The 20,126-nt window shown below is 44.1% G+C and overlaps 1 protein-coding gene across 6 annotated transcripts in view; it reads left to right on the forward strand.

Moving 5' to 3' along the window:
- CDK6 (cyclin dependent kinase 6) overlaps positions 1-20,126 on the forward strand; it is a 200,764-nt gene that overhangs the window by 137,302 nt on the left and 43,336 nt on the right. For all 6 annotated transcript variants that reach the window (XM_084784968.1, XM_084784971.1, XM_084784970.1 and 3 more), the window contains one exon: positions 6,823-6,932. In XM_084784968.1, coding sequence (XP_084641094.1) covers positions 6,823-6,932 — 110 coding nt within the window. The remainder of the gene's footprint in view (positions 1-6,822; positions 6,933-20,126) is intronic.

A 20,126-nucleotide genomic window follows, 5' to 3' on the forward strand; every position in this document is an offset into this window, starting at 1 on the left:
GGTCCTCACACGCTGCGCTCATTGCTTCCCGTGACGGTGTTTTCATATTCGGGCTTAACAGTATACGTTGACATTTAAAGGCATAGACGTGTTCAGCGCGGAGAACTTGGCGTCCAATTAGTCTGTGTGCTTGAGAACCATCCTTACTTTGTGTAGTAAAGCCATGAAACATTTTTTTTTTATCGGTACTTTTTCTTCTTTGTAAAACTTTCAGATTAATAATTAATACCTTTCTGCTTTGCATAGACTCATACTGGTTGTGCACTGGGCAGTTTTCCATCAAATGTCCACAGAAGTACAATGATCCCTAAGGAACACAAATTTATACTTTGCTGCCAGAAAGACGTGTTGCACTTTGTTCTCAAGGACTTAAAACTACATTTGGTTGCAATAAAATGTTTTCAAGTCATACAGATTTTCCAGTTTCAGAACTGTAGAGGCTTAGCTGGGCACAGTGGCACACACCCATAATCCCAGCACTAAGGGAGGCAGAAGCAGGAGGAGCTCTGTGAGTTCATGGGCATCCTGGTCTACAGAGACAGTCCAAGACAGCCAGGGCTACACAGGGAAACCCTGTTGGGCGGGGGCGGGGGGGGGGGACACACAGACTATAGAAACTTAATTGAAGGACTCTAGATTAAACAGTAGAATAGTCATAAAATAAGACAAAGGAGTGCTTTTTATATATACAATAATAATAAACCAGATGGTAATTTTTTTAAACGCTATTTTATGTCTATTATATAAGTTTGTTTTTTTTTAATGTAGACCTGGGTACTCTTGGGATATTCTCCTTGAGAAATAAAGCGAAAGGTAATTCTTAAGAACTCAATTTCTTTTCCACAAGAATTTAACCCAAATCAGCTCGTCTTTAGAAAATTATTGTCAGTTGAAGTAGCGCACAAAAATAATCTAATTGTTCTTAGTTGTGCTTACTGGTGGTTTGTGCAGAGACCGAGAGGCACATGAGTTGATTGGCTCTTGCCATCGCTGCAGTGGCTGTGTGGACATTGGTAGTGTACGGCACCCAGTCCAGAGCACTGCCATGACCCCAACTGGAAACCAGCAGCAGTCTTTCTCAAAGCAAGCTGGTGCTCAAGGAAATCGCTTGGTGCCAAAATGGCAGCTGAATCGTTACAATTTGCAGAGTCGCTTAAAAAAAAATCTCAAAATAACATATTTAAAATCATGTTTATTTGGTGGCTTAATTTCAATCTACCTTTACCTGTTGATTCTTGGGTGCTTTGCCCTAAAGGCCCTCCATGAGATTTTCAGGAGGATGCAGCAGGTCCTTAGCACTTGCTCTGGACCCCAGCCCTTCTAAGCTGCATGCTTTGGGCCAGGCTTGTAACCATCTGGAATTCCGGTTCTCAGCTCTATGGTAAAAGATGCTTACTGACAGCAACTGGCTCTCACTCGTCACCCTATGCCTCCAGGATTTGTGACAGATTATTATTGCAAGCTTGGTGCCTGTGTCCCTACAGACATTTTTCTAGGCACTTTATGGTTGTTATGGTCACAGCCACAATTAACTTTTATCTATCTATCTATCTATCTATCTATCTATCTATCTATCTATCTATCTATATTGGTTTATCGAGACAGGGTTATTCAGTGTAGTCTTGACTGTTTTGGACTCACTTTGTAGGCCAGGCTGGCCTTGAGCTCACAGAGGTGTGCCTGCCTCTGTCTCCCTGAGTGAGTGCTGGGATTATAGGCATGTGCCACTATGCCTGGCTTCACACATAACTTTTTAACAAAAATCAGAACATACTGCAACAGAGTTCAGAGTTGATTATTCACTCAACACTATTTCATAGACATCTTTTCTGTGTGAGCAGGATATGAAAAATGAGGACAATCCTCGTCCTTTTTGAAAGATAAATAACATTCTCCTATTAGTCATTACTGTGGCATAAACATCCTTAGAAACAACTATTTGTTTGGTAGTATAAATATTTCTGAGGAGAACGCTGGATCAGGCACATGTGTACTATTATTAATTTCATAAATGTTGTCTTATTACCCTCTAAAAAGTTGTGCCAAGTTGCAGTTTAAAACTATTTTACGTAACAAAGACAACTCTAAAAAATATTACTTTGTCAATTTCTTCAAGTCAGCACACCACCCCATACAGTTCCACTGCAGTCTCATCCCTTTCTTCCCTCCCTCTGTGAGAGAGTACCTTTGGCGGTTTATATGTCTTATGGATTGCTTTCTCATAGGCTTTGCCCACTTTTCAGTTGTATTATTTTCTTACTCATTTATTAAAATTCTTTAAGCAATATGATGTTAAATCCTAATTGACATACTGTAAGTTGACCCCTATAAATACATCAGTCTCTCTCTGTACTTTTAGTCCTTGACATCTTGCATTTTATTTCTTTAGGTTCAGAGTTGGTTTTCTCCCCCAAATCATTGGGTTTCCTTAGTTTTTTTTTTATTAATATTACCTTTATAATATAGCATTTTCACATTGCTGTCATCATTTGGTATGCCGTGTATTTAGGTTTTATTTTATGTTCTTCAGTTGCAGCGTTAATCATTTTTCTTTGTACAGACTTTATATTTTTAATTCCCGTTTTACCTTCTTATTGCTCAATGAATGTGTTGTTTTAAATGAATTAACCAGGACTTGCATATTAGTCTATGTGCACCATCTTAATCCTTATTGCTTTACTGATATTATCATAAATATTATTTGCCAAGCACATGAGGCCAATATGTGGATAAAACATGCACCTTTGGGAACTCTGGGGGGAGAAGCTGGAGGGACCCATGATGAGGCTCAGAGCTTCTTCAGAACTGGGCAAATACATCAAAGTACAAGGACTTACAGAGCACACAATCTATTCAATACAGAGTGTGCATAATGGAGCATGTGCTTCCACATGCACAGGACAGTGGCTGCAAGCAGGTGTTGTCACAAGAGAACAAAGATAAATCTCACCAAGCAGGAGCTGGACAGATTACACTCTCCTGTGCTAATAAATAAATAAAGTGAGTTACTAACTCAGCAATTAAAAGAAAAGCTGTGAACCAGGGCCTGTAATGTAGTGATAGAATGCTTGCTCTGTGTGTGTGTGGGTGGGTGGGTGGGTGTGTATGTGTGTGTGTGTGTGTGTTTTCAGTCCCCAATAGTGAAGAAAACAAGACAACTGTCAATAATCTGCTTTATGGAAATGTTGGGACACTTTGCTAGATAGTTTACTCGTCCAAGTTCTATGCTCTTTGACTAAACATTATAAACACATATTGTCTGGGGATGAGCAGAATGCATGAAAAGTCAGATGTAATTAGTTGTTCTATTAACTAAATCTGAAAATTAAGTAAGAAAATTTTGAACTAAGAAAAGTGCAAGGGAAAACAAAGATGATGAGGGGAAAATTGTATAGGATAAAAATAGAAATCACTAGATGATCAAATAAGAGAATAGTGTTCCCAAAATGGAGCTAAAATCCAAGTGAGTTTTTAAAATAAGTAATATGACCAAACACTTGACAGACATGACAGATATGGAGAGAGGAAAACTAAAGAACACACAAAAAGAAGCAGTCAGTACCACCAACCAAGCAGCTAAAACTAAACTAAGTAGAAATACCTAGGGCTGATTCAGGCCTATACAGTTTAAAAATGAAAGTAAGGAGTTTATAGAGCAATCATTGATCAGAATCAAAAGTGACTCATGAGGACGAAACATGAATGAATCAGTTACAAAGAAGAAATTCAAACAATTGTAAAGACACACAGCTGACAAAAATGTAGACGAGACAGTTTTGCTGGTGAATTTACCTGTCAAAGGATTAATTATTCTTATCATTAATGTTTCAAGAATGAAGATGAACATGGAATGATTGCATATTCCTGATGTCAACACAAGAAAAAGTAAAATACAGAAAACCCTATTAGGCTACTCTCATTTATGAAAATCTTAATTTTACAATATTGATCATGTTAATTAAAATATTGATATTATAAAAAATATTAATATCCTAAGTAAACGTTTGCAAATAGTTCATAAGTATTAAGAGGGTGATATGCAATAACTAGGAATTGTTTATTCCAAGAAGGCAGGATAGGAGCAGTGTTAGGAAACCTAGTGTCCTGTCTGTCATTACAAAACAACAGTCACATGGTCACTATTAATAGATTATATTAAAAGCATCAGATAAAAATCTATGTGTATTTTTGAGTGGTGAGTAAATTTTAAAACATAGAGATGGGAAATTTTCCTAAATCGTTCAGTAGGATCTTATTTTTAGTGTTGAAACTATTTTTAATGATCATGGTAGATACTGCAGACTAAAGTATTGAAAATAAAAATAGTATTGCGAAGTTTATTAGGGTGAGACAACAAAAATCAGTTTCCTCAGAGCTTCTTAAAATAGCAAGGCAATCAATCAGTTTGAAGTTTCATCTTGTTTGATACTAGGCTTTATTTTGAATTGATGTAAATGAATGTGTGCCTTCATAATGCGCGTGCATGAGTGTGCATACGTGTGTGTGTGTGTGTGTGTGTGTGTGCTCGTGTGTGTGCCACTCAAATGGCACTTGGGGGACAGTTTGCACTTGACTTGTATTTGCAATGTGTCACAAGTAAAGAAGTGCTCCTGCTACAAATGCCAATAAAACAGAAGTAGGTGTTGCCCAATTATCTTCCTAGCAATTTAAAGTAATTACTTTGATATTAAGGCCTAGTTGTTACGGACATCGTGTGATCATAAGCCCTTACAGCCTTGTCCAGTCCTCCTGGGGGAGTCATAGGAACTGTTAGTGGTAGCAGTGAGTTCAGGAGGCTGGTGCCATGAAACTGGGCCTTGTGGGTTACATAGAATTTCAACACAGAGAGAGAGAGGAAAGGAAGACGCTTCTCAAGCTAAGAGAACCGAGTGAACAAATGTGTGGTGGCAAAAGCTGTAAGCTGAGTTAAGTGATCTAGTGATGCTCAAATCCAGCAAACATTCCCTAGAGAATGCTAAAATGAGAAAAAGAAGGAAGGGGAAACAAGCAAGGGCCCTCTGGTTTAGTGAGGTCCAAGCACCTCAGTTTGTTCAGAAGTTCCGTGAACGGTCCCGTTGGCTGTCAGGGTTGCAAACAGTGACACAGTCTAGTGTATGACTAGTATCAAGGAGACACAGGCACTGTGGGGGATGCCGGAAGGATACGTCTTAAAGCCTGGTGATAACTGAAATGGCATTGCTTTGGCAGCATCAGTTTTTATTTCTATTATATTACCTTAATTCTCCCAGTTCTTTGTTGCCGGTATTTTAAGATAGGGTCACAACTACATAGCCTAGGCTGGTTTTGAAACTCATGATCTGCCTGCCTTCAGCCTCCTAAGTGCTAAGATTAGACATGTGCCACCATGTCTGATTAACGCGTCTCTTCCATTAGCTGTCAGCCAAGTATCTCCTAAGTTAAAATTGAATCCTGGGTGGATTCGAAACAAATCATATTCTATGAGATAAAGAGACAAGAACCGTCAGTGTGGCTGTCCACTCACCCCCAAATGTTTAAAACAACCACCTTTTTGTTCTTGCTCATAGTCGTGAGGGTTAACTGGGCTTATCTCAGTGATTTTTAGACATCTGGGGACAAGCTGGTCATGATTGTCCCTTAGTGGTGGCCCACAGGCAGAGTTATCTTCGTGGGTCCCTAGAGGGAGCATCTCAAGAGCAAGCACAGGCTCCAGCTACAGGAATTAGCCTTGATCGCCTCCGACGATGACATCACTGCCACATCCTGCAGGTCAAGCGACTGACATTCACTGAAAGCTGAGTAAACTCCGCCCTGTGATGAGCACAAGGTGGACGTACAAGGAGAGAAGGGAATTGATGGAAGACACTTCAGAGGCCTGCTACCCCCATATCAGTGTTCCAGCTAATGTAGGATCAAAGTATGAATTGCAGGGAATCTAGACAGTAACCCAGACAAAACAAGAGGATAAAGGGATCTGAATAATGTAAAAATGAGTGTGTGATATGTAAAAGATACCGTCTGACAATAAAGTGTACACCCTTATTTCCGACGTCAATAGAACTTCTGCCTTTCCTCTTCAGAGCAGAGAGGCACTTGCTTCCCCCACACACAAACACACATTAAGTCTGAGCCCTTGGCCTGGACCTTTCCTCAGCCTTGGACTTAGAGGAAATGGTTACCGTTATTCTTCTTCGGTCTGTCCTATGTCAGACGGGTCCTTGTGACTTTCCTCACACACTGTGCAAATACTTGGGTTTTATGCGTTCTCTCTTGGTTTTCCTCGGGTTTTGGCTGAAAAGAGCAGCAGGAAAGGGGGAGTTTGTTTTTGATTCCCTGTAGTGCTGTAAAAAGAACAGCTTTGACTTGTCCTGAGATGCTCTGTCCGCTTCAGGGTCACCCTCAAGCAGCCACTGGAATCTCCCCATTTTCTAATAGTGACTTGGGAATTGAGCCACTGTCATTGTTTTCCACGTGTTGTTTTGAAGTCTCATAAGTGAGGGGGAGGGCAGCTTTGCGATAAGAGTTTTGGCTTTGTTTATTTATTTATTTGTTTGTTTGTTTATTTTTATTTTTATTTTACTTTGTTCTCAGAAGCATGTGTTATTTACAATCCCCACGCCCATTAAGAGCCTGAAATGGGAGCCCAGGGTTGCAGGATGATGCAATTTGATGCAGTTTCCTGGCCTGCGAGCAAGTCCTGTGCGCTCCTTGCCTTCATCCTGTCATTACCGTGATGTATAGATCTCTGTGAACTGGGTCGTGTCCTTGTGCCTCCACACAGGATGGGTGTGTAAGCCAACAGCTGGCTTCCTCAGTAACGCTCGGGTCCCTTTGCTGTTGCAGGTCGTCACGCTGTGGTACCGAGCCCCAGAAGTCCTCCTCCAGTCCAGCTACGCCACCCCCGTGGACCTCTGGAGTGTTGGCTGCATATTTGCAGAAATGTTCCGCAGAAAGTAAGGAATCTCCCTTTCTTCTTTGAGTTGGTGCCGGCGGTGGCGGCGGCAGCATGGCAGTTCTGTCTCAGCTGAGGTCACGGTCAGGCCCATGGGTACCTGGCTCTGTCCTAGATCCATGTTCCCAGTCCTTACAGAGACTGCAGCTTCCTGATTGTGACCCTCTACTGTCTGACATCTTACTGAAGCATCTTACAGTACTTTTAGTGAAGAAAAACCCTCGGGGTGGACTTTATCCACGGGAGGATCAGGGCTATGGGATTTTTAACAAAAATTTTGATGGTGGGGGTGTTGGGTTATAAAGGAGTAGGCGGGAGTGTCATGAGAGGTACCTCAGAGTACTGACATAGCCCCACCATATGGAGCGGAAATTTGGAACATTTGGGCCGTAAAAGGGCAGAAATGGACCGAGGATACAGAAGTCAAAAGAGAGACTTGCAGGTTGGTGAGGTAGCTCAGTGGGTACACAGTACCAAGCCTGAGGATCTAAGTTTAATTCCCAGGACCCACGTGGTAAATTGAGACAACAGACTTTCACAAGTTCCCTTCACGGGCAGGCTGCAGCATACACGCACACAAAAGAACATACATGCTTGAAAAGGAGATTTGCTTAGAGAGGGAACCTAATTATCAGACCGGGCTTCGTGTGTTCTCGCTTAGTGTCCCCAGTGCCCACCACACAGTGGGGCTGTTTCAGCAACTTTCATAGGGTGGTGAGAGAGCCACTGATCTCCGTCTGGGGCCATGCTGCTTGGGAAAGTGGTGGTTCACTTGGTTTTTAGGTCACAAAAACAGGCAAACAGTGTAATAAAGTGCGGTCAGGAAAATAAACAGAGAGATAACCCTGATCTCTTCTTTGTTTCTATTTTTCTTTCCCTCGAAAGAGGTGAGTGAGGAAGCCCATTGGATTCCTGTTGAGCGCGTTCAGAACGCAGCTCCATGTAGCTTCTTTTTTGAGGAAAGAAGTGCTCAGCCACTCTGGCTTGCTGTTTGTTCTAACCAGAGGAAGTTTGTGTGGTGAATTTTGTGAACCGCCTCTAGACCTCAGCAAAATTCACTGTAACTCACAGGATGGGATTGTAGCAAAGGCCTGAGAGTACAAAGAATGAGTCCCTGCTGCCCTACTGTGTGTCGGGCACATTGCCAAAGTTTTTCCATCATGTGCTTTTTTCTCATCCCTGCTGTAGGAGGATACTGTGGTAAAATGCTTCCTAAGCAGTGGCAGGGGTCTGAATTGAAAGGAAGTCCAGTGACTGCTGATCTGCTTTAAAATGGGGGGCTGGGCTGGGGTGAATAAAAATTAGCCATTAGCTGAGCTACGGTGACTACCAACCAGGATAAATTAATTAGGGCCTGGGCCAGTTGAGGAAGAGGAGAGGGCTTGCGTACATACATGTGTGTGAAGACCGGAAGTCCATCTGTGTCGTCCACAGTCTTTGAGACAGGGTGTCTCGTTGGAACCTGGGACTGGCTAGGTTATTAGGCTGGCCCCAGGGACTCCACCTGTTCACACCTCCCCAGCCCTAAGGCACACATGTGCCACCATGCCAGTTTTCCTGTTGGTGCTGGAGATGGACCTGCGGTGCCTGTCCCTGTAAGGCAAGCACCTTCCCAACGAAGCTCTCCCTTCCGCCCGTAAAGAAGTCCTTTCTGAAAGTGTGGCCCCAGCCTGGCTGCTTCATCATTACCTGGGCCTTCCTAGACATGTGAGTTCTTAGTACGCGTCCTAGATCCACCAAGTCAGGTCTGGAGCCTCGAGTCTGTCTCCCTGTGTTTTGGCGAGGCCTCCACTTGATCCTAATAAGAACCAGCGTAAGGACCACCAGATTGGATGATGGCGGTGTTGCCAGAAACGGGCAGTACTTAGGAATGAGTACCCCGGGCCACTCCCTCAAGGTTCTGGTTCATTCCTGAGTTGGGCCAGGAAGTCAGTAGTTCTTTCATCTAACAAGAGTGGACTGCATTAGGTCAGAGGCTAGAGTAAAGTGGACAAGAACAAGGTGGGAGTTAGGGGAGTTGCTCCGCGCGGTCCAGGTCATAACTCCAATACTACAAAGAGTCGATTAGAGAAATGCTCATTGGAATTGTATTTATGTATCTCAGTGTTTCCTCAGTGTAAAAAATGGAGCCCCTGTTTACTTGGGAGAGGGGGAGATCAGTTACTTTTCCACAGTATAGAGTAGGTAGCCATGGCTGGTGAATTTAAAAAAACTATTTTTGAAGATGGTAAAGGAAGGATAAAACTTAAGATATTGGAACTGAGCATCCACTAGTAAGCTATTGGCTATACTTTTAAGCCTGAGTGGTACCCATCTATGGAACAGTTTATCCCCAAATTTAAGTCTTAAACGCATTTCTGCCTAAGTGATTAGTGTGGTTGACAATTAGGTTCTCAGCCTAACTTGAGGACTCTAGAATAATGTGGAAAATAAACACATTATATTGCTGAGTCATCAAAACTTCCCCCCTCCCCCAAGACAGGGTTTTCTCTCTGTAGCTTTGGCTGTCCTGGACTCACTTTGTAGATCAGGCTGGCTTCAAACTCACAGAGAGCCGCCTGCCTCTGATACCCAAGTGCTGGGATTACAGGCGTCAAATCACCGTGCCTGGCTTTAAAACCTTTTCCTGGTGGGAAAATTTCATTCTGTATTCTAATCCGCCATGATAAGAACGGCCCTTGTCCCACCTCAGACTTAGGGCAGAGAGAGGAGGCTGGAGAAAGGGCATCTGTGGTGATGGTGGACATCATTTGCTTGACTATGCTGGGAGAGTAAGATGCTGGCTAGAGACCCATTGGCTCTTCAGACGGACTGTGGACATGGGAAAGTGCCCTTTCTCCCCAAGGTACTACAGACAGGTAGTAGATTGAGAGCTAAGTGACTGAAGGATGAAATGACGTCAGAAACTGGACCCTAAAGCCAAAGCACAGTAAATCTAGACCAAGCGCGCATCCCTGTTCCCACATTGCCCCTGCTGCTTTGACTGTGACCTTAACTGCTGAGATAGTCTGTGATCTTTGTTTCTGCCCAGTCCACATGGATATTCCTGTGATGCTACCCAGATGCCTGAATGTGCACAGATGTGTGCCAGTATTCCTGCATCACCAAGATCCAGCTGTACTCCTGATTCCTTGTAGGGCCTGTTGAGAGCTCAAAAACTCAGGGTCCTGAAAGCATGTCTTTCATTACTGCAGGCTAATTCCAGGTCAGGGGATACTGATACCTGGCCATTTCGCATTCCTGCTCGCCACAGAGGCAGTGACTTATATATTGTGTTGTCTTTATTACTCCATTGTTTTTGCTATTATGGCAGCTTTTCTACTATTTACTTTTTTTTTAAACTACGCTATTTCAGCTTGCATTTTTATTTAGCCTCACCCGAAACAAGAATACATAAAACCGGAGCTTTGGGAAACCAGCTATTTATTTCTCTGATAGATACTAGAACCTACATAAGTATCAAAATCAGTAGAAAGCATTCCACCTCCGTCCTCTAACATGACCTCAGCATCATCAGCTTATGAGAGGTGGCCCTCCTAAGTTCTGGTGAAGAAAAGCATCATTGCATGTGTGATGGGTCATTAAGCAGAACCAACTTATGAAGGTCGGGGTGCTGGGGTTGCTATAAGAAGCCTGCTTGGAAGGAATAAAGAATTCTCAGTGAAAACCCAGAGGTCACATCCTAGTAATTTATATAAAATCTTGAAGGAATAATCATTTTTGCGTGAGCAAAACTTGCCATCCTTTACAATCTGGCGAGAAGAAAAGAAGCCGAACGCTTGTGTTCTGGCAAGCCCAGGTCCGTGTCCTTCACACGCATTACCTCACCATGCCATTATTTGGAGGCCCATTTTCCAGAAGGTAGAGATGTGGGCTCTTCCACAAGTAGGGTGAATAGCTTGTTCAGGATCACCAGCTATTATTAATGGCAGAGCAGGGTTTGGATCCAAGCCTTCCTGACACTAGAGCCATTGGTTGTTCTGCTCTGTCGTGGTTTTGCTCTTTGCATTACCATGTCCAAAAACCATATCTTTTCCTAGAGTGTTGTGTGTGTTACCACAAGAGGACAGCAATGACATTTTAGGAGTGAGAAAGCAGATCACACAATGACCTTGATTTCCAGTCTCCTCAACATTGGAAAGGTTGGTTGATTGAGCCTCCATCACATTATCAAGAGATACATGCTTTCTGTTCTAAAAGTGATGCCTAGGAAATATGAACTCAATAAAGAGAGCCTTAGAGCAGATGGTTGCCAATGAGCCAGAGACTTAAGTACCATCTGTCACTATTATCTGGGCTTAATAATTGCCGCACTGACCCACAGAAGCAGTCTACAAAATGGATGAAATGGATTAGAGCTAGATTTGTTCTTAATCTCCCTTCTCTGGTTCTTTGTAAGTGGCTCATTTTAACTTCACATCGAGTTGCATGTTATGCTAAAACAGCTGGAAATTTGGTCAGTAGCCATAGAGTTAAAGTGATGGGAGGGCTAGAGAGGGGTGGGGATAGAGGACTGTTTAACTATGTGGTGAAATAAACTAATAATCTCAAGTCTCCAGGTACCTATTAGCTGCCTTGTGGTCTTAGCCAGAACTGTTAGTTTTATGGTTTGAAAGTTACGGGGTTTTCCAGGTTAAAGCAAAGTCGTAAAAAGAGAATGCACATTGCAAAGGAATAAAATATGCTACTAATTCTTTGAATATGGAGATTGTGGTGAACAGATAGTAATTCTTAGAAACACTGAGTTGCCAGCTCTGCTGATCCTTAGCTACGAAATGCCAAAGGCCACCAAGAAGCATATAACAAACAGTCACTGTTAGCAGGAAACAAACAAGACTTCATGATTACATTGCCCCTTGTCTGATGGCTTCCCTAGACTTGTTGTCATTGATTTCTATGAATTAAGTACCCAGTGGCAGAAGCTAACAGTTTGTAACTGCCCTTTGTGGTTGGCTGGCCAGTGAGCAGATGTCTAACATGTGACTGAGTGAGTGCCTTGCCAATTTTTCCCAACGCTTGCTGCATTGGTGGGTCTCCATCCCATACTCTCTAGGTGGCATCAAGGAAATGAAGTACCTGGGGGGTCCTAGATGCCCAGGCATCAGGAGATGAGAAAACCATCACCTCAGGCTAGCTGAGAAGTCATGTGCAGAGCTCCAGGCACGTGCTCACCTAGGCTTTCTGGTTGCTCTCTTCTTGACCGTCACATGAATAGGCAGCCAAATAGGAACAATTCTGAAGGAGCATTTCCTGGGTAAGGAATGCCCCGAGATGGTAGCCAGGTAAAGGGACTAACTAGTCTTGGTAGAGTGATAAATCTATCCAGGACAGTTCTGTTTTAAGGCAAGCGGATACTTTCACAGCATAAGCAGTATTGAGTTTTCAATTCTTAATGCAGAGCTTTATGTAAATTTGAAAAACAGGCTTGTCCTCATGTGTGGTGAGCCCCCAACCATAAGATTGTATTTGTTGCTACTTCATAACTAGTTTTGCTACTGTCAGTAGCAGTGTAAATATTTTTGGAGATGGAAGTTTGGCAAAGGGTCGTGACCCACATGCTGAGAACTGTTGAGCTAAACGGTCCATGATTAAACAGAAAGTTCTACTTACAGACAGACCCAAGGGCGACTCAGGCACATGTGCTACCTGGCTCTTTACGCCCTTTCTCCTCCAGCCCCCTAACTTGGCAGAGCCGCTCCCAAGCTGGGATTCCCTTCACTCCCAACTTCGAGCTCATGAGGCTCAGCTGACTCCCATACTCCCTCCCAGCCCTACAGTCTGCCTCACTTCCAGTGTGTTGAGACAGGTGAAGCCTGTGAGTCCAAGTGAGTGCCTCCTCTCCCTCCTCTCCCTCCTCTCCCTCCTCTCCCTCCTCTCCCTCTTCTCCCTCCTCTTCTTCCTCCTCTCCCTCCTCTCCCTCCTCTCCCTCCTCTCCCTCCTCTCCCTCCTCTCCCTCTTCTCCCTCCTCTCCCTCCTCTCCCTCCTCTCCCTCCTCTCCTTCCTCTCCCTCCTCTCCCTCTTCTCCCTCCTCTCCCTCCTCTCCCTCTTCTCCCTCCTCTTCTTCCTCCTCTCCCTCCTCTCCCTCTTCTCCCTCCTCTTCTTCCTCCTCTCCCTCCTCTCCCTCCTCTCCCTCCTCTCCCTCCTCTCCCTCCTCTCCCTCCTCTCCCTCCTCTCCCTCCTCTCCCTCCTCTCCCTCCTCTCCCCTCCTTTCAATGCAGGAATTTCTTTGTTTCCTCTCTTCCTTCTCTTTTGAGTCCCTCCTGTCGATGCACATCCCTAGAACTGTGTTCTTGGCATTTTCGTCTGTGAGTCTCCTCTGATTTAGCAGAGTCACCATCTAAAAGCTCCCATCTCTCTACCCTACAAATGGTCTTTCTCCTACTTTCCAAGTCCCCAGCCTTTCCCCTTCCCTCTGTGGCCAGACTTGTTTAAAGTGTACGCGTACATATAGCCTCCACTTTCTCATCACTGGATCACCCTTGACCCTTTCCAGTGATGAAAATGACAGGTAGGGTCTGGCAAGGCGGCTTGGTGGATAAGGACATTTGGCATGCAAACCTGAGTTTGATCCACAGGACCCATGAAAAAGTGGAACCAGAAAACCAAATCCACAAAGCTGTTCTCTGATCTAACATGTCACACACATGTACAATTACAATGAATAAATTCATATTTTTCATAGCGATGGGTACCATTTTAGGTTACTTACTGTGAGTCAACCGCGTGCCCAGTGGTTTAAGATGCAGTTTCATTTAAAACTCAGAGTAGCTTCCTGGGCTTCTGGGGCCGCCTCCGTTTTACAGGTGCAAGACCGAGGCCTGCAAAGGCTCAGTAGTGCAGGGCACAGCCTGTCTCATCAGCGATGAGGGGCTCTGAACCCTGACAAATCTGACTGCAGAGTTTCTCTGGCACCCAAGAGGTGGACAAAGAACACCTCGTTGCATCCGGGGACCTCCTGCGGCTTCTCGCTTGGCATCGGCAGCCTCTGGATCTGCACAGTCTCATTCTGTGAACTCAGCCTGCCTGGCCTTTGGTGACGAGCACATTTCTGGGTGCCTCCGCCTCTGTCCCCTTCGTCATCCTCTCTTCATTTCCCGTGGCCTAAAGCTACATTCCTAAAACCTTTCATTTAGACGAGATGAAGATGACCCTCAGTTGGGCTCCAGCACCCTGAGTTCCCTCATGGACCCTATCTGCCACCCCCCCAAAGGTACTCTCCCTCTAACCTACTTTTGCTCCCACTCTGTTGTTGTTGTTGTTGTTGTTGTTGTTGTTGTTGTTGTTGTTGTTGTTATGAAGCTCACATCCCTGTGGCCAGCCAGCTGGGTCCTCAAAGTCTCGTTAGATTATCCTCATCTTTCTTCGTCCAGGTCCTATACATCGTCTGCGCTGGGCCTCTCGGACCTTGCCCCTTACAAAACCAACTTCCATCACCCGGGAGCATTCACTTGCCAGCCGTGCTTCTTGCCGACTTGTGTTGTATGATGAATTCATACATGAATTGTAGTATCACACTTTCACAAAACCTTAAACTAATGTAGGGTTGTTGGCCCTCAAGACCTTTCTAAAAGAAGGCCCTACTTCAGATGAACCTTAGCAAGATGGAATCATTTGGCCCCTCAGTGTGCCTCAGTGTTCTCCTCCCCCCAGAAACTTGGCCTTTGGAGTTGGAGAGCTGGGATGGAGGTTAGAAGCTTGTGCAAAGAACCTGGGTTCAGTTCCGAGCACCCGTGGGGTGGTCTACAACTTCCTACTCAAGCGCCAGGGCGTCCCGTACCCTCTTCTGGCACCAGGCACGTGTGATACATATACATGCATACATGTAAAACACCTCTACACATAAAATGCATTTTAAAATATTTTTAAAAGTTGGAAACTCCTACCCGTCTGTCCCCAGGGCCCACACGCCCGCCTTCATCCTCTTCAGTGACACAAAAAAGCCGCCTCCTTCAGGAGGAATCTGCTGCTGTCTGCCTCTTGGTCCACAATCCTGTCTGCAGCTCTGACTGAACTTTTCTCTGCTGTGCTCTTCCTGAGTGCATAGGTTGTCCACCATAGCTGAAGTAAGGGAATGGGGAGGGAGACACACAGTTCTTTTATAGAAACAAAATTCCCAGTGTGTGTTCCAGCCCTTCCAGCTTTGTGACTGAGGGCAAGCGTCAGCCTCTGTAAACTAACATCTTTCCTCCCCATCTTTAAACATGGCTTGTAGCTGGGGAGCCTCGTCGTCTGAGATCTCGGTGTACTGCCTTCAGAGACGAGACCTGTCGAGGGAAGGGGTGAGTTAGGAGAGCTAGGTACCAGTTTGCTGTCTCTCTTGAAGAATGCCTATATTATAAATTCAGAATTATGTGTGTGTGTATTTATACACATACACATTTATATACACATATATATACATGCACTATATATATATGTGTGTTTATTAATACCTATAGACAGATTTTCTGTAAACAGAGAAATGGTTGTACACTAAGCCAATCAAAGGCTGTTCGTCCATTTATTTCATAACAGCTATAGTTTTAAAACTAAGCTAGCAATGATGTCCCTTTGATAAACGTTTAAAGCTTGTTTGTTCCTCTGTTTGGGTCACTGTTATATTCTATAAAGTTCTTAGCCTTAATTTCATAGAACATTTATCCAAGTATTTCTAAATGATGCATTTAGAAGCAAAATTAGAGGGTCAGATAACACACATACTTAAAACCTCTGCTAGCTAAACCAAATTGCCCTCAAAAGTCTGAAACTAAAGTCTGCTTTGATCTTCAGGGCTAGGGTTTAGATTTCCAACCATTAGCAAAGGTTATCTGGGAGCTGGGGGGGGGGGGGATCTCAGTGGTGGAAGACATGCCCTAGCACGCACGATGTCCGTGAAGCTCTTGGTTCAATCCTAGAATCCCCAGCAGAAACAGACTATACAGAACGAAACAAGACAGGGACGCTGTATAATTTTTGGTTATCTCGTCTGTCCAAAACACCACCAACTGAAAACACGCAAATACGGGAACTTTATAAAGCCCGTTTGAAAGCTTGGTGATGCATGAGAGAGCTAGTTCAACTGTAAGTTCACTGTGGGTTTCCTTTTTAATCAGGTGGGTGGTGATAGGGGAGGAATCGTCCTTTCTGTCAGTTACAAAGAAAAGAGAGAAGTGGAGAGAAGTTCCAAGCCGTTTCTCAAATGGTTCGTTCCAGGCCACGGGCAGCCCAGAGATGGTTCTGGAGACTTGATGGTGTCTGTGCTTAGAGAACTGCGTGATGGGGTCTGGTCACCTTCCAGGGAGGACCTGGGACCCCTCGTTACATCCTCCTTCCTTGGTGGTCACCAGGTGATGAGGAACCCTGACTTGCAGTTTTGCTTTGTGGGTGTGTACCATGGGGCAACTCTGTAGGCCTGTCCTTCAGCCACCTGCAGATAGGAAAAGGTCCTGACTTGGATTCAAGTCTCAGATCTGCTTTGTCCTATCCTTCAACCACTGAGTTGGATAAAAAAAATAATAATAATAATTAATTTGAAGCAAGGAGCCATCCACTGTTAATTATAAAATCCTTGCAGAGAAAGGAGACATTGGGAGCATGAAAGCCAGTTTTATCAGTCTGCCCTGTAGTGGATGGCAGACACCGCCTCACTCCTTTCACAGGTGAACAGGATGATAGGAAACAAAAATTCCAGGCCTGCGCCAAGAACCTCCCATCCACGTTGAGTCTGGCCTTGGAAATGTCCTTCAAAGCATGATGTATTCATTGCTTTATAACAGTCATGCAATTTCCTAGGCAACATTTGTAAATTTCCTAGACAAGGTAAGAAATGGGAGTAGGTAGAGCTATTTTGGATTAATATTAAGGTCAGGCAGTTTCACTGTATTCCTACATAGTTTCCTTCATGCGGTGCTAACATTACAACGAGTAATAAAGTGTGGCAAAAAATGGCAACCTAAAGTGATGGGTGATGCTGACAGCCTATAGGCGCCATTCTGCGCCTGTTGTGTTTTGTGTGGAGTATGTGGGCTAAGGGTCCTCTGGACACCACCCTGGCCTTGCCCTAGAACTGGAGAGCTGGCGTTGAATGACTCCATAAAACCCAGAGCTTCCTTTGCTCCTCTTCGCCTCCTATCTTCTTCCTTATCCTCCTCTTCCTCTCCTCCTCACTCTCCGTCCTCTCTTCAGCTGCCCCATGTGCCCTCTTTCTTTCCCACCATCTACCCCGTTGCGCTCTCTCTCTCTCTCTCTCTCTCTCTCTCTCTCTCTCTCTCTCTCTCTCTCTCTCTCTCTCTCTCTCTCCTCTCCTCTTCCCATTTTAAACATTCAAAATACAGAGCATTCAAAATTATTCCACACACCTACCTTCTCTATCAGTGTGTGATGGCATCAGGGATTTTTTGTGTCTTGGACCAGTTTTCTGGCAACATTTAAATATACAGATAGTAGAAATTGCTGGCAAATAGGACTAAGAGTTGTTTGCTATTGAAGTGTGCATGCATACAACACACACACACACACACACACACACACACACACACCACCACCACCACCACCACCACCACCACCACCACCACCACCACCACACAAAGGGGAAAAACAAATGGTGACATAGTGTGTTATGTGCCTGAGTTCCTGCTCCTATTGACAGCTTCATGGTACTATGAATTTAACAACTCTATCACCTGAAAAAAAAGAAGCATTCCCAAGCTTCCAGAAGAAATGCTAGACTATCTGCAGGTGCAGATAAACGTGAGAGCAGTATTATCTCAGACATGCAAGATAGCAGTAAATGTGAGTTCAAAGTAATTACCTGTATGTTGACTTACTAATAGATGCATGGATAAATTGTTTGTTTTAGAATGAGGGGGAGAAAACTAAAAAGGAAAAAAAAAAAGCACAACATTAGAAGAATACAAAGTGAGACAAAGTAAATTACCCAGGGATTCAAAAGAAACAAAATTCAGAAAATCATAATTAATCAGGAAAAAAAAATCAAAAGAAAATTGCTAAAAGACGGTAAAGACATGCTAGAAGACATGCTGTGAAACAGAAACAAAGCCTCATGGATTACACTTTCTAGATTTGTGCAAACAGAGATGAAATAGAGAGCTGAACAAGATATGGGTTGGTAAGGGAACCACATGCAATAGCCAAGTGTGTTAGGACTGGCAGATAGAGCCAGGGATGGGAGCAGACTCACAGAGCACTAACAACACAAGTGTCAAGTGATGACAAAATGACAGATATGAAGGACAGTGAGTGGAAACCTGAACCAAGAAGCCAATGGCTGTGAAGTTGTAATGAAAACTATTGCCAAAAAAAACTATTACCAAAGAAATATATTCCTAAACTGGAAAAAAGAAAGCTTGAATATGCAGGAAAGGCCTTTGGTGTGCGGGGCAGTCACTGAAAAGTGACAATACGTGCTCAAGCCTGTGAGTGTGGAAAACTTGATTTGTATCAGCTAGAAATTTGACTTTCAGAAATCCTGATTCCAGATATGGGTGAGCTTCAGGGCTGGGTTTTTGCCTGTGTCTTGGTATCTTCAAAGGCTGCATTCACTGACAGCCAAGTGGATGTAGTCATCCCAGGCTCACACATCTGCCGGCCAGGATGCCTGGATAAAGAAAGCATTCTTCTGTCTAAACAGGAGTCTTGAGGTTCATCCTCAGGACTGCGTATGACTTACAGCTAAGCCTGAGACACCGACTAAGACGGGAGACATGGGGTTTCACCGTCTGTCCAGCACACTGAAGTTTAAGGAGCACATGATTCCTTTTACAAGGTAAGGGAGAGAAGTGAAGATCAAGGACACAGCCCATGGAATTCACTCCAGAGACCAGCATAGCGCATCCCGGAAAGATGTTTTAATTGCATGGAGGAAGGAAAAAAACGTTAACAAGGATCAAATCAGTTCATTCCAGAATTTCACAAGAAAAGATTTTAAACGGCTTCTCTTTAGTTCCTTTCTACTTAGCAAGCAGCCAGTTAAGACTAGAGAAGACTTGTGTCTTTGTGGAAGGGGAAGACGAATCTGTAGCTGAGGAATTTTGAATTCAGCTGTGTTGTCTTAAATATGTGAAGGCGGCAGGAAGCTTCGCGTACTCCAGGCTTCCACAGTCGTGTGTTAAGTTGGTTAAATATCGACTGACGGGCTGCTAAGAGGACTCGGTCCGTACACGCATTCGTTGCCCAGCTCATTGACCTGACTTCCGCCCCCCGGGGATGCACATGGTGGAAGGAGAGAGCTGACTGCCAGAAGTGATCCCCTGACCTCCGTGTGTGCGCCTTCCCCATCCCACACACTGGGTAAATAAATGAATGTAAAACCCTTCAAGGGTTCGTTAACCGTATTTGAACTAACGGAAGGGCTCGCAGGGCTAGAACTTGGGGAGTGGAGTGGCACGGTATGAAGGATACAAGACGAGAGTGCCCCCTGACCCAACGCTCACCTCTCCACCAGAGCTCTGAGCGAGCTAGGACTCCCCAGCAGGCCGCGCACCTGTTTGTACTGGTCGCTGTAGGAATGTGGTTGGGTGAGGATATTTCTTTTAAAACAACATCTGGATGAGGCTTAAAAGCAAATAATTTCATTATGACTTATTAGTCCTTATTATAAGAATAACCCTGTAATTGGACTTCAGAAGTACCCCCTCCCCCCCAAAAAAAGCCTCAGGCAGGAGTGTACCATCGGATTTAAAGGTCTAATTAAATATGACTAAGGCCATGCCTCATTTTAGCCCACCAGTAACTTAAAAAACAAAAAACAATGTTCTCTCTAATTCCCTTTTAGGATACAGAGTGAGTAGAGCCCAATGAAAACTAAAAATGGACTGGAAAGGGTAGTGAATGAAATGAGAACCCATTGTAAAGACAAAACGGACAGACAGATTGTAGTCCTCAGGACGCTGGGACACTTGGAACTCAGAATCCAAAAATCACATCAAGTTCAACTTGTGAGAGAATTCGTTTCTTGTAGTGGTATTACTTCTGGCATCTCCTTGTAAATGTCTCTCTTTAAGTATAACCTATGACAGTACAAAAATCTGATTAATAAATACTCAGAGTGAAATTCTTTCATAATAGTATCCCAATGCAGTTTATGAAGTGTCGACCTGTCAAAGCATTTGTGCCACGGTGACTTCCTCACATGAAAGTGCTCTTGTAGTGACCCTACTATGTATCTATAGCTGTTACTGATGTTGCTCTTCCCCTC

The sequence above is a fragment of the Acomys minous genome (genome assembly GCF_964271855.1).
Source record: "Acomys minous genome assembly, chromosome: 6".
NCBI classification, from domain to species: Eukaryota; Metazoa; Chordata; class Mammalia; order Rodentia; family Muridae; genus Acomys; species Acomys minous.